The 13,364-nt window shown below is 43.1% G+C and overlaps 2 protein-coding genes and 1 long non-coding RNA gene across 6 annotated transcripts; 2 read left to right on the top strand and 1 right to left on the bottom strand.

Moving 5' to 3' along the window:
• Positions 1-29: 29 nt before the first annotated feature.
• LOC143477109 (zinc finger MYM-type protein 1-like) lies at positions 30-3,293 on the top strand. Of its 3 annotated transcripts, none has more exons than XM_076975632.1 (4): positions 30-510; positions 1,489-1,568; positions 1,957-2,056; positions 2,234-3,293. In XM_076975632.1, the coding sequence occupies exons 1-4, from the start codon at positions 46-48 to the stop codon at positions 2,759-2,761; spliced, it is 1,173 nt and encodes a 390-aa protein (XP_076831747.1). In that variant the 5' UTR covers positions 30-45; the 3' UTR covers positions 2,762-3,293. The 3 variants fall into 3 exon arrangements, with proteins under 3 accessions (XP_076831747.1, XP_076831748.1, XP_076831746.1); XM_076975633.1 differs by having other exon boundaries at positions 1,492-1,568; XM_076975631.1 differs by having other exon boundaries at positions 30-1,568.
• LOC143477113 (uncharacterized) lies at positions 3,211-4,876 on the bottom strand. The gene is made up of 2 exons (XR_013121470.1): positions 4,614-4,876; positions 3,211-3,260 (listed from the first exon to the last, which is right to left on the bottom strand). It is a non-coding gene; the product is annotated as an uncharacterized LOC143477113 (long non-coding RNA).
• l2hgdh (L-2-hydroxyglutarate dehydrogenase) lies at positions 4,865-12,247 on the top strand. 2 transcript variants are annotated; one of them, XM_076975634.1, is made up of 10 exons: positions 4,865-5,078; positions 6,081-6,193; positions 6,301-6,452; positions 6,657-6,788; positions 6,883-7,045; positions 7,178-7,212; positions 7,321-7,488; positions 8,745-8,902; positions 9,106-9,237; positions 10,141-12,179. In XM_076975634.1, exons 1-10 carry the CDS (start codon positions 4,981-4,983, stop codon positions 10,334-10,336), a joined length of 1,347 nt encoding a protein of 448 aa, XP_076831749.1. In that variant the 5' UTR covers positions 4,865-4,980; the 3' UTR covers positions 10,337-12,179. The 2 variants fall into 2 exon arrangements, with proteins under 2 accessions (XP_076831749.1, XP_076831750.1); XM_076975635.1 differs by lacking the exons at positions 4,865-5,078; positions 6,081-6,193; positions 6,301-6,452 and having other exon boundaries at positions 6,859-7,045; positions 10,141-12,247.
• The last annotated feature ends 1,117 nt before the right edge of the window (positions 12,248-13,364 follow it).

Here is a 13,364-nt window from a genome sequence, read left to right on the forward strand (position 1 = left end):
TTACGTCAGAGGTGATGTAGGGAGAATAACGTCAGCTAGAGCAACATGGCCAGCGTTCCTACAACTCACAACAACTCAATCGTTTCATTAAGAGAAGTGCCATTCTGTCGTCGTAATAATCGAGATAAACTAGCAACTAAGGGATTAGGGCCACCGAGACCAAATTTAAACATCAAACAAGTGTCTACAAAGGGAGGAAAAGCATATAACCGGGGATTTTCGCCAATCTGGTATGAAAGGAAAACGTGGCTAGCAGGCTGTAACGTAGCTGGCGCCCTGTTCTGCTTCCCCTGCGTTCTGTTCCATCCGAATGATGGTAGCGGCGCGGACACCGCGTGGACCACCACGGGGGTCACCGACATGCATCATCTCTCGGAGAAGGTGAAAAAGCACGAAACTTCCAAGCTGCACATGGACAGCTGCCTGAAATTTTCAGCTTTCGGGAAGGTTAACATCGCCACGCAGTTGGACGAGGGCTACAGGACGGCTGTCCGTAAGCACAACGACGAGGTGAGCAAGAACCGCCACGTCCTGGCCCGTCTCATTGACTGCGTTAAGTTCTGCGGAGTGTTCGAACTGGCGCTGCGAGGCAAAGATGAAGCGGAGGGCTCCGGTAACACTGGGATCTTTCGTGGCCTGGTGGATTTAGTGGCGTCGCTAGATGAGGTGTTTGATGAGCACTTGAAATCTGCCACAGTCCTTAAGGGCACGTCAAAGACCGTGCAGAATGAGCTGTTGGATTGCATGCTGTCAGTCATCAGGGATCGCATCGTGCAGGAGGTCAAGTCAGCTCGATTCGTAGCAATCCAAGCAGATGAGACAACAGACGTTTCCACCCATACTCAATTGGCGCTCGTGTTTCGATACGTTGACGGAAACCACGCCGTGCAAGAACGTTTCTTTGAATTCATCCCCGTCTTGGATAAAACATCCAATTCAATAGCCAGTGTGATTTTAGAAAGACTCAGCAGTATTTTTTCTGAAAATGACAAAGGAAAACTTATTGCGCAAGCATACGATGGGGCCAGTGTGACGAGGGGAGAGTGGGGAGGTGTGCCGAAAAAAGTGCGGGAACATTACACAAATGCCCACTATGTGCACTGTTATGCACACCAGTTGAATTTGATTATGCAACAAGCCACATCTCGCATCACTGGAGTGAAAGTTTTCTTTTCTGATTTAGATGGCATTACCAGTTTTTTTAGCCGGTCGCCCAAACGCACTAACGTCCTTGACCAGATTGTTGCGCGAAGGCTGCCAAGAGCATCTTCCACAAGATGGAACTTCAACAGTAGAATTGTGAACACTGTCTATGAGAACCTGGATGACCTAGTACAGTGTTTTGAATCAATCAGGACAACCAGCTCATTTGACAGCACTACAGTGAGGGAGGCGTCTGGCTTTTTGAGGATGCTGCGGGATGATGACTTCCAGTTTTTCCTTCAGCTATTTTATCAAATCATGCCTCATGTTGACGTCTTGTACCAGCAGCTGCAGAAGAAGGACATTGATGCAGGGTTCATCAAAGGAGCCCTCCAGAGATTCACAAGTAGTTTGCAGGCCATAAGGTAAGATCAAATACTATTATTCATACCTTCTTAATAAAAAACCTGGTCATAACCAGACATACTTTGAGAAAGTTTGTATCAATGAAAAACATTTTTTAATTCTAAATTATACTAGCCACTTATGGTATGGTACTAGTTAACATTTCTGACCTTCCTACTTTTGTGTGTAATTAACCTTTGTATAATGTTTTTCTTGCTTAGTTGGAACAGCTAATGCACATCATATACATATATTTTTTTGTATTTTTTACTTATGATTATGAATTTCTATATTTAGATCTCACACCTTACAGCACACACACTTGCACTACAAATGCACATAGAATATACAGATAGAAATTGTAGCTATAAACAATGAAATTGAAACTGTTGGTTTGTCACCCTTCAGAGACCAAGACCCATCCACTGAGAATCAGCAAGTTGCAAAAGGTACCACAAGACCAAAGAGGTCCTTGGAAGAAGAGGAGAAACTGAGGCTGACTAAAGAGGTATACGCATGTATTACTGGCCATTTATGAAAGGCCTACTCGTCACCCTGTAAACCTGTTTTCCACTTCATCTATCTCTATTAATAATAGTGGAATATTTGTTCCCAATTAAATAACAAACTGTGTGTGTGTGTGTGTGTGTGTGTGTGTGTGTGTGTGTGTTTTGTGGGGGCGCAGGTCTGTGACGCAATCCTGGATCATGCTAAAGAAAGGTTCTCCTTCACTAACCACCTTGTCGGTGCCACACTGCTACAAGGAGACATGTTTGAACAGCATTGCCATACGTTTCCTGCTGAGGCCCTGAACACCACCATCATGGCATACCCCATGCTGAATAAGGCAAAGCTCAAGACGGAGCTGTCACTTATCTATGAGAGTCCTGAATTCAAAAGCTGCTGTGGTGCACTGGCATTATATCAGGTTCTACTGCGCTACAACCTCCAGGAGACTTTTTCAGAGACGGTGACTCTGTTAAACATCCTCATAACCACTCCCATGACCACGGCTGAAGGGGAAAGGTGTTTCTCAACCTTAAAGAGAATAAAGACATTCCTGCGAAATGCAATGGGACAGGAACATCTCAATGCACTGGCCATGCTTTCGATGGAGAGAGAACTGGTCAAGAACATGCCTGACTTTAATGAGAGGGTAATTGATCACTTTGCTGGTTTTAAAGAGAGACAAGCAAAATTTCAGTACAAGTGAGTAACGTAATTAGTGATTGAACTGATTGTTTAATATTTAGTGCTTAACTGTACATCAGCCTTAATGCTGTTGCCCATTTATAGTCTAACACCTAAACTAAAATGCTGTGTGAGGAATACAGAAATTATTGTAAGTGGGAAAGATTCACTTTATTTAATTAATGGTAAATCTGGCCTCTCTCTATGTTTAAAGTTGTTTGTGAGGGCAAATTTAGAGATGACAATCTCAGTTAAATGTTCAGTCATTGTAGAGCTTTAACCAAGATGATATTTACAAGATATATTGGTGCACAAATACTGTACAGTTTATAATGTAAAGAGAAAGATATATTTATGATTATATTTTCATTGGTTAAGTGTTTTTAATTTATCAAGTTCCATATCATCTAAAACATCCTTCTGCTCACATTCAAGGCCATCCACAATCTTTCATACCTTTTCATACCATACCTCTCAGATCTTCACATTGCTGTCCCCCCTCGCACCCTCAGATCTTCTGTCTGTGCCATGAAATTAAATGTATTACAGTTTTTCTCACTCGATTTGGTACATTTCTCACATCATGGTTTACATTGGCATCACAACTAGTGCATTTCTCAAAACAGTTAGCCTAGTGCAAACAGCAAAACTCAATGAAATACCTGCAAAAGCACATACTTCACTCAAAATTCTTTGTTTTTGCCCCACAAGTAAATATTTAGGTCAGTCAATTTGTCCGTGCCATCAGAGTGTCTAGTTTGGGTGCCATTGCCTATGAACAAGGCAGTCAAAATATTTAGTCATATTGTCAGTGCAACTTTAAGTCACAGTCAGTGCAGACTGTAAGTATATTCTGATGGAAACTATAGCTAAGCTTTTGATTTCAAGAATGCTGCACATTTTGTGGTATATCAAATGAATCAATACATGTTACACATAAAATACAAACTTACACAGAACACAAAGTTACACATCACTGTATGTGGGAGACTGATAGGAAGAAATTGGACTGGAATCAAAATTATACAGCAATATTGTTTGCACTGCAATTTGTTGACAAATACAAATCTGATTGAAATTCAGAAAAGACAGACAACTGACTGGAAAAACTACAAAATTAGAAACTTACTCTACACATTCAAAACAACCTGAGCACATACAGCCTCCTCTTGTTGAGGTGTGAAAATGGAACCTCTGCCCCCCCCTATGAGCTACTCTTGATATCGTATAACAATGCAAAACAAAAAATTACTGTAAATACAGTAACATGTCAGAATTTGTCAATGTGCAGCATTACAGCAAAGGACACATTTCTGAATTACATACATGTTTTCTCTATGAAATGTTTGAACGATTGAAGACACAGTTGTTCTTCCAATATTCGGCTGCACCCAACAACCAGCTTCAACCATTGTGAGACCATGACTTACATGTAAAACATAGTCCACAATTATTGCCCTTATTTCACTGTTTTGTCCCCTCAGTCTTACACCACACAGTCTTACCCCTCTACACCACACAGTCTTACGCCTCTTCTTGGCTGTTCACCCTGTACATGGCCTTGTCTTTCCATTATGAGACTTTGTGATACTGCAGTGTTTAGCATCTATAAATGTTTGCCAATTACAGTAAAGGTTCATGAGACGCACCTCTGACCTATGGTTGAGACCATTGGTTGATCTAAACCTTCACCAATTCCCTTTCTTACTGTAACTGAATGTTTATCTGCAAACAATTTAATCAAATTAGGATAAATTACCAAAATGTAACAAAAAATAAACTAAATAAAAAAATCTAAAATGATGCCTTAGCGATTAGAGATAATTAGAGATAGTGTTCAGCACTTTTGCATATAATGGTGTTAGCAGTGGTACCTGATACTGTGGACTCGGCTGGAGATGTAGTGCTCATCACAATAGATGCTTTAATTACTTTAATGTTGCTGTTTGATGTGGCTTTAAGAAAAAAAATATTCTCGTACATGGCAATATATTTGGCACAAAAATATTGAAATGAAAGCAATTATATCAGCGTAGACAACACGATGCTGGCGAGCTGTAGCTCCCAGTCGGCATGGGGCAGTAACGCGCTACAACGTCCATGCTGCTGGAAACACCGAAGAGGGGAGGAGGGCGTGGCCTTAAGATCGCTCTCGCTCCAGCTGACTGGACTTTGTAGACAGTGTCCGGAAAGGATAACTGTAGGACAGGTTGTGACATTGACACTTAATTACACACAACTATGATACGGACTCTGATATGCGGGCGAGTTTTTGTTGGTTTATTTGTTAAAAAACACAAATTTCTAAGATGCGTTACGGTCCGCCAGCAGCACGTCGGGTGAGTAAGTAAACACCAGTCTACTGTCACAAAGTCCGCTGTTACTGTTGCTGCTGGAAGTGTCATGGTGAAAGACTACACACACACACAATATTCACTACGAACGATGGACAAAAAGTGCCTCAAGTGTTTTAGTGCTGACAATATTGTGTATTATGTGGCCGGATAATACACTTCTGAGGTAACCTAGTTATTGTGCTAATAGAATAATTATGATTCAGATATTTTAAGGAGTAACGAACGGATCTTATTCTGGTATTTCACAGCTTGCAAAATCTATTCTCATAATTTATACAGATTTGGACTTTGGCTCTTTGTAAACGGCAACCAGACGACGCTGAAGTTAGTTCGCAGCTACTTATTCGGCGCCTGAAGATGTCTCCTTAAGGAAGTGTTTGCTCGTGTTTGCTGCGTACTTTATTTTACAGAGATGCTTGAACCAAATGCATGGGATCATACATTTAAGAGTGATTGAGTACATCACAACTGGTAACATGGCATGGCATGAATGGATTCAGAGGGGCAGTTCCAGAGGGCAATACTGAATTGGTGGGCCAGAGAAAAAAACATGCATCATAAAGAACAGGTCCCTCCCTATGAGCGGAAGCTGATTTTGACATGTCCCAACATATACCTCAAATCTAACTTGAATCATGGCACATAGAGCAGTGTTGCACACAGGTGAAATGATTAACAGGGTCATGAAAATATGAATTTCCTTACATAAAGTGTGTAATGACATGTTGAAGATTATACATAAACACATTAAATAATCTAATTAATCAGAAGCTGCAAATAAGTAACTAACTTCAGTGTCGTGGAGACCAAGGTTCACCAAAACTGCAATCACATATGTTTTGTGTGCAGTAGCCCACTGACTTGCATCCTTACATAACTCAAGTATTGTTGTTTTTGATGTTCACTTGGCAACTAAAGGAAGTGTACCACGAGGCACGAATAGGGCAGCCATTTTTGATATCAGCAGTGCATGCTCTGTAACAGGTACGACGTGGCGGTGGTGGGAGGCGGCATTGTGGGTCTGGCCACAGCCCGGGAGCTTGTGCTACGGCATCCCAACCTCACTTTTACAGTCCTGGAGAAGGAGAAGGAACTCGGTAAGACAGAATTCTTGCACCTGTATGTGTGAGCCAAAGCAGCTTGTGTTGCGTAATACCAGTTTTAAGCACTATTGGTGAACCTTATCATCTCTTTCTCTCTCTAGCTATGCATCAGTCAGGCCATAACAGCGGTGTGATACACAGTGGGATATACTACACACCAGGTTCTCTTAAAGCCCGTCTGTGTGTGCGAGGGGCATCTCTGGCCTATGCGTACTGTGACAGGAGCGGTGTTCCTTACAGGAGATGTGGCAAAGTGAGAACCATCAGTACTGGAAGCCACATTTCAGTCCTGCGTGTTGGAAGTGTGTGTGTTTGTGTTCATGACTATAAGGTGTGGGTGTATGTGGACATGTAAGCTGTGTGTGTGTGGGTTTCTGTGTACAAGTCCATAAGATGTGGATGTATGTGTACTGTGTGGGTGTATGTGTACATATAAGGCGTGTGTATGTGTGTGCAGCTCATTGTGGCGGTGGAGAGAGGGGAGGTCCCACGTCTGAAGGCTCTGTATGAACGTGGCCAGAAGAACAATGTAAGAGAGATCAGTCTGATCGATGCAAAAGCAATCCGAGAGAGGGAGCCATACTGCAGGGTGAGCGCGCATGTGTGTATGTGTGAGTGTCGATGTGTGAGGTCTCCTGTCTCTACTGATCCATCTACAGTGTGTTTGTGTGTGTATGTTTTAGGGAATAATGGCTCTAGACTCTCCTTACACTGGGATTGTGGACTGGCGCTTGGTGGCACTAGCCTATGCTCAGGATGTCCAGCAGGCCGGGGGAGCCATAATGATGGGGTTTGAGGCCACTCAAATCACCATGGCGGCAGAGAGTCCAGCTGGAAGTCCAGAGGGTAGGTCTTGTGGTTTAATCTGGTTTTTTCACTCATACACACTCTCCTCTGTTAACAACATAACTTCAACAGAAACTGAACTTCACCTACAAAGGTGTGAAATGGAACACTGGTACTCTTCTCTTGTTTCAGGTCTGAAGTATCCAGTTGTTGTCCGAAGCTCAACAGTAAGCCCAAGTCTGATTTGTAATGGGCCTGAGGGGTGGTGTTATTGTTTGTTATTGTTAATGTGTGTGTGTGTGTGTGTGTGTGTGTGTGTGTGTACGCAAGCACAGGGGGAGGAGGTTCGCTGTCGCTTTGTGTTGACATGTGGTGGCCTCTACTCGGACCGTCTCGCTGAGATCTCCGGCTGTAGCACAGAGCCACGAATAGTCCCCTTCAGAGGAGATTACTTGGTTCTGAAACCAGAGAAGAGCTACCTCATCAGGGGCAACATCTACCCTGTCAGTCTCTCTCTCTCTCTCTCTCTCCTTGTCTCTCTCTCTGTGTCTCTCTCTCTCACTCTCTCTTTCACACACACACACTCACTCACTCACTCACTCACTCACTCACACACACACACACACACACACACACATCATTAAACTGCCAGTAGTTGTCATGGAATTTCTATTTAAAAACCATGTGTAGATTTGATAAATAGAGCTGGGCAATATGGACAAAAATATTATCACAATGCATTTTTCTGTTTTGATCAGTATCATTTATCACAAGATAAAATGCAACACTCTCAGCTTTTAAAGAATTTCCTTTTTAAAAATGCTGACTGGATACATACATGCACAGAGTATACAAATTACCATACTCACATCCACAATGCAAGATATGTAAACTTACATTTTGATCACCATGTCCAAATAATGGAAATCTGGCTTCTAAAATTTTCCATCCTGTAATCTCTGTCCTGTGTCATGAAACACTATTAGGGCTTTTTTAGTATGGAGTAAGAGTCGCTACTGTTGGCTGTTTTTGTAGGAGAAACGCCACCACTTAATGGCTGACTAGCACCACTGCTTAGCTGCTAGCTAACAACACCTGAATGTACTTTCACACATTCTGTGTACTCGACTAGATGGATTTTTTTCAAATAGTAAAATAAATTAGTAGTGTTTCCAATTTTGCACTTTACGTCGGCATATTTTCTATTTTGGCCTTAATTGCGCTTAAGCTATCTGGACCACTTCCATACGATGGACGTGAGGTTTTCTTTCTTTGTCATGGAGAGCTGAAGGCTCACCTTCATCTTCACTTTATCTCTCAGACCTCCACTGACCATCATGCTGTAATGTGCTACTGTTTAAACGCGATGCTCCAACTGATGGTGCTGCGGTGATGGTGCTGCGGTGGTGGTGCTGCGGTGGTGGTGGTGGTGCTGCGGTGGTGGTGATGGTGCTGCGGTGGTGGTGGTGGTGCTGCGGTGGTGGTGGTGATGGTGCTGCGGTGGTGGTGGTGATGGTGCTGCGGTGGTGGTGGTGATGGTGCTGCGGTGGTGGTGGTGATGGTGCTGCGGTGGTGGTGATGCTGTGGCTTGTGTTGGCGGCACCGTTTAGACGAGATATAGTAAAAAAAGTTTATTGAATTATATTGCACAAAGTTTATATCATTATCAAGGGAAGATGCATCACAATTCAAATTGCCCAGCACTAGTTTCACATGATGTAATTTCAATTGTGCACGCTCCTGCGTGTGTTCACTGCAGGTACCAGACCCACGGTTTCCGTTCCTGGGCGTCCACTTCACGCCCCGTATGGATGGCAGCGTTTGGCTAGGACCCAACGCTGTGCTGGCATTCAAACGCGAGGGCTACAACTTGTTCGACTTCAGCAGTGAGGACTTCAGAGATGCTGTGTGCTATAGGTAGGCACTCATCTGCTGCTCTTATGAAGGAAATGTATACCACTTTAAGTACATATCTAAAGGTGTGTGTGTGTGTGTGTGTGTGTGTGTGTGTGTGTGTGTGTGTGTGTGTGTGTGTGTGTGTGTGTGTGTGTGTGTGTGTGTGTGTGTGTGTGTGTGTGTGTGTGTGTGTGTGTGTGTGTGCGTGCGTGTGTCATGTGTAGAGGTCTGCACAAGCTGGTAATGAGGAACCTGGCGTATGGCCTAGGCGAGATGTATAGAGGCATGTTCATCAGTGCACAGGTGAAGATTCTGCAGAAGTACATACCGGAAATTAGCCACAATGATGTCATCAGGTAAATGCACACACACCCTTGGGTGTGTCCCTGTTTATGGTCCTGCACGTGTCCCTGTATATGGTCCTGCACGTGTCCCTGTATATGGTCCTGCACGTGTCCCTGTATATGGTCCTGCACGTGTCCCTGTATATGGTCCTGCACGTGTCCCTGTATATGGTCCTGCACATGTCCCTGTATATGAACTGGTGTGATACGCTGCTGCTTCTGTTGACCTGTTGCTGAGTGCTTGACCTTCTGCAGCCCTAATCAACACCTCTGACCTGTCCTGCATGTAGCCAAGCATCACCTTTGACCTCCACACCCCTCTGGAGCGCCGTCAGTTTGCCAACGTCCATCTGTGCCGTTGTTTCCAGCTGTGTGACTTGGGTTTTGTAGCCTGGGATTTCAAACATGATCAGCAGCATTGTCATTTGTTGGGATTATGCTTATTTTCAAACTGCCTGTTGGTAGCTCGCTAATATATCAGGCACGGCCTGCAGGGGGCGGCGTCAGCAGTTAACTTGGTCCCCATTGCCTTCCGCATGTCCACTACACAATGCGTCCATTCTACACTTCGCTTGTGCTGGATTCCACTCGCATTCTGACCATTGTGAGCCAGATGAGTAGGTGGTGTGTTTGGGCAGCGGTATTTCCCCTCTAGCTCATCCATATCCAGTGGTGACGGGGGGGGCTGGACAGGGTTTGATCACTGGATAGTCTGTCTGATGAAGATGAAGGTGGAGATGAAGGCAGCCTTCTAGTCAGCTTCACTTTAATCTGTTTTTGTTGGTCTTGCTGCTGTAGCTCCAACCTGCCCAATGTCATCCGTGTATAGTTTGTTCCAGTAGTTCCATTTACAGTCTTATTGTTCCTCGATAGACATCCATCTGTGTGTGTGTGTGTGTGTGTTCATGCCTGTAGGGGCCCATCTGGTGTGCGAGCCCAGGCGCTGGACTCTGATGGTAATCTGGTTGATGATTTCGTGTTTGACGGCGGTGCGGACGAGCTGAGCAGCCGAGTCCTCCATGTGCGCAACGCCCCGTCGCCCGCGGCAACCTCCTCCCTCGCCATCGCAGAGATGATCGCTGACGAACTGGAAGTGCGATTCACCCTGTAGGCGGGAGAGTGACGTCAGGCAGGCGGGACGCACGTCACAGCAGCGTCACGCTAACAGAGGAGCCTGACGCTACCAGCACAATACTGCAAGGCCAGAGGAAGCAGTGATCAGGAGTGAATGAATCGCCTCAGCAGGCTGCAGCTCAGCAGACACGCAGCACCCGCGCCTCTCTGCTGGATGTGTGCCACGCTGGGGAATCGGAACCTCAACAGAACCGGAGCAGCCGTGCAGCTCCAGCCGGATCCCTTCATGACAAGACGGTCCAACACCCTGCAGCTCAGGGACTCTCACGCACCGTTCCAAAACATTAAAGTTTTTGTTGATCACATGCTGCCATCTGTGGGTGTGGGTGTGTGTGTGGGGGTGTGTGTGTTGTTGTGGAGGAGGTACAGCCGTGGGGCACTCAGATGCCCGGTCTACATCTCCAGTGTTCTCAGGACTTACTCAGCATGCACGTTCCCAGGAAAAGCCGCAGGGCAGGATAGTCATCTGAGTCTGCCGCTAACCCACGCTGAACTACCAACTCCCAATCTGAGATGCAGGCTTCAGACAGCGCTGCTTGTAGGTTTACCCAAAGCCACATGTGATTGCGTACATTAAAAACAACTAATTTGATGGAAGATTTTCATTTAAATGTAATTAGCATGGTACATATGGACTGATATACGTCCATGGCCAATGACCATGTATATTATTCTGTAGTCTGTTGAAATAAAGTGCGTATCTCCAACACCTAAACAATGGGACTAGTATTAAACTGCACTGCACTTATGTACAAGTACATAACCCTAATCCAAACCTTAACCTAATCTTAACTAAACGTAACTCTAACCCTAGGGACTGGGTAATAAAATCCACTGCGTTACAATTACTTAACTCTAACTCAACCCTAACCTATCTACCCCTAACCTAACAATAATAACTGTACATTTTGACATGGGTGTTAAAACAAAGTAAGCGGATGAAGCTGAAGTTCCCCAGAACTTCATTACTCTGGTTTGGACTCACAAGGTTGATGTGAAGACATTGACACTTCAGCAACCATCACAGGATCCAAGTCCAGTGTTTGTGAGACCTGTGTCCATGGGTCTTCTGTCCAGTGATTTATCTTGGCTGTATTTGGTGATGTCATCAGTCACTGTCCTGAAGGGATGTTCCCTGATGTGTGAACAGTATCACTGTAAGCCTCCTTCAGACCTGAGAAACCCCGAACCGGTGCAGTACTCTTAAAATTCATTAACAATGCTTTTGAGATTAGATGTTGTTCCTTTTTATTTTAAAATGGTATTTGTTTACATTTTGCATGTCCATGTAGTCAGTTTGAAAGGTTTTGTATCAATCTTCATCATTTTGAAAAGTGGTTGATATTTTTTCAGTGGTGTGGGACTTTTGGACTGAAAATAGGATCATGGGGCTTTTTTTTTGTTAAACATGGTTAAAGGATTGTCTTGGTTTAGTGTCTTTAGCAGTTGTTATTACAGTACATGCCACAAAATAAATGCATATGTATACAAACCATATGTTAATAATATGACAGACACATAACTGTTGTCACTGAAAGGCCATATTGTATCTTGTTTAGGCCGGTATTAGGTCCAACTACCTACATAATGACCTAAATACAGGACTTGTTTGTGTGAGATCATTATGTCCACATGGGGTCAGTGCAGAGCTGGTCAACAGCATCAACGTTATGAGTTTAGGGACTGGTTACAATTTGATTATAAATGGTTAGAATTATAATGTCACGGCTTGAAATTTGCAGTCTTGGAAATGCCAGTTCAGTGCTTTGCCTCTTTTGGGTAATGAAGGGAGCAATACGTACCTGAACTACACTGAATGGTGTGGCTGGGAGAAGACAAATCAATACGCTGCTGTGCTGTGTGGGACTGAGAACCACTGGGTTGTGCAACACATGCTGCTGGCTCACTGCTGACCACCACATCAAAACAGGAAACTGCCACTGGCAGTAAAATATCAATACTTTCTGTGTATAGGAAGTAAAGTAAGTTAAAGCATGTCTGTCTGTCTAAATGCTGAAAGTGAATGCAAACATCTGGCAGTTAAATATTTTCAGATTTCAAACAGGCCAGAACTACTGCACTTCATGTGCATGTCCAGGAGAGTTTGGGTTTAGTCACTATACCACTTGTGCATATGGGGGTTCCCAGTGGCCCAAAGTGGCGTTGAGCAGGACCCTTTGTAAAAAATTTATTTTTACTACTAAGAATTACATAGTATAAATGTAAAGCATTATATTCTTACTAGTTCAATTTTAATTCTTAGATAAAAATTCATTTTTGCTAGTAAAAATATGGTCAAAAAATCTTTATAATCTTATGTGCGCGTCACCGTGAAAAAATGAGCAAATTCTTTTTTTTTAAGCCAGACCATTCTTAACGTGGTCTCTTTAAGAACAACACAACGTAAAATTAGCTCCGCCTTTGATCCGCATGTATATCAGGCAAATTAACATTATAATTAGAATGTGTATTAAATACATTTTAGTAGAAGAAAATACATATAGAAAATAAAATTTTACTACTTAAAGCTTTATGCTTACATATAAGAAATGCATTCTACTAGTAAAAATGATGATGATTCTTGATATCAAATATGTAATTTTTACTAGTAAAAAATACTAGTTGATATTTTAAAAAATCATTTGTACACGTAATAATTAAATTCATACTAGTAGAAATTAAATTTTCACTAGTGAAAAATTAATTCTTACTTGAAAGAATGTGATTTATGAAATCAAGAACTTTCACATGTATAAATTGAATTCCCGATATATAGAAAGATAGGAATAAAAGCTAAAGCGGCTTGTCATATAGGCTACCCATGGCTACTGAACTACTGGGCGAAATTAAAATGCAACAAATGGCAAACGTCTTGTATGCTTTTCCTTTTAAATAAATATATATTTTTGTAATCTAAAGAACGTACATGTGCGGAGGATATAAAGTAAATGACTGAGTGGCACCGAAGTGATGTGTCAGAGACTGTGCAGCGAGGGGCCGAACAT

This window comes from Brachyhypopomus gauderio, chromosome 15 (assembly GCF_052324685.1).
Source record: "Brachyhypopomus gauderio isolate BG-103 chromosome 15, BGAUD_0.2, whole genome shotgun sequence".
In the NCBI taxonomy this organism is placed as follows: Eukaryota; Metazoa; Chordata; class Actinopteri; order Gymnotiformes; family Hypopomidae; genus Brachyhypopomus; species Brachyhypopomus gauderio.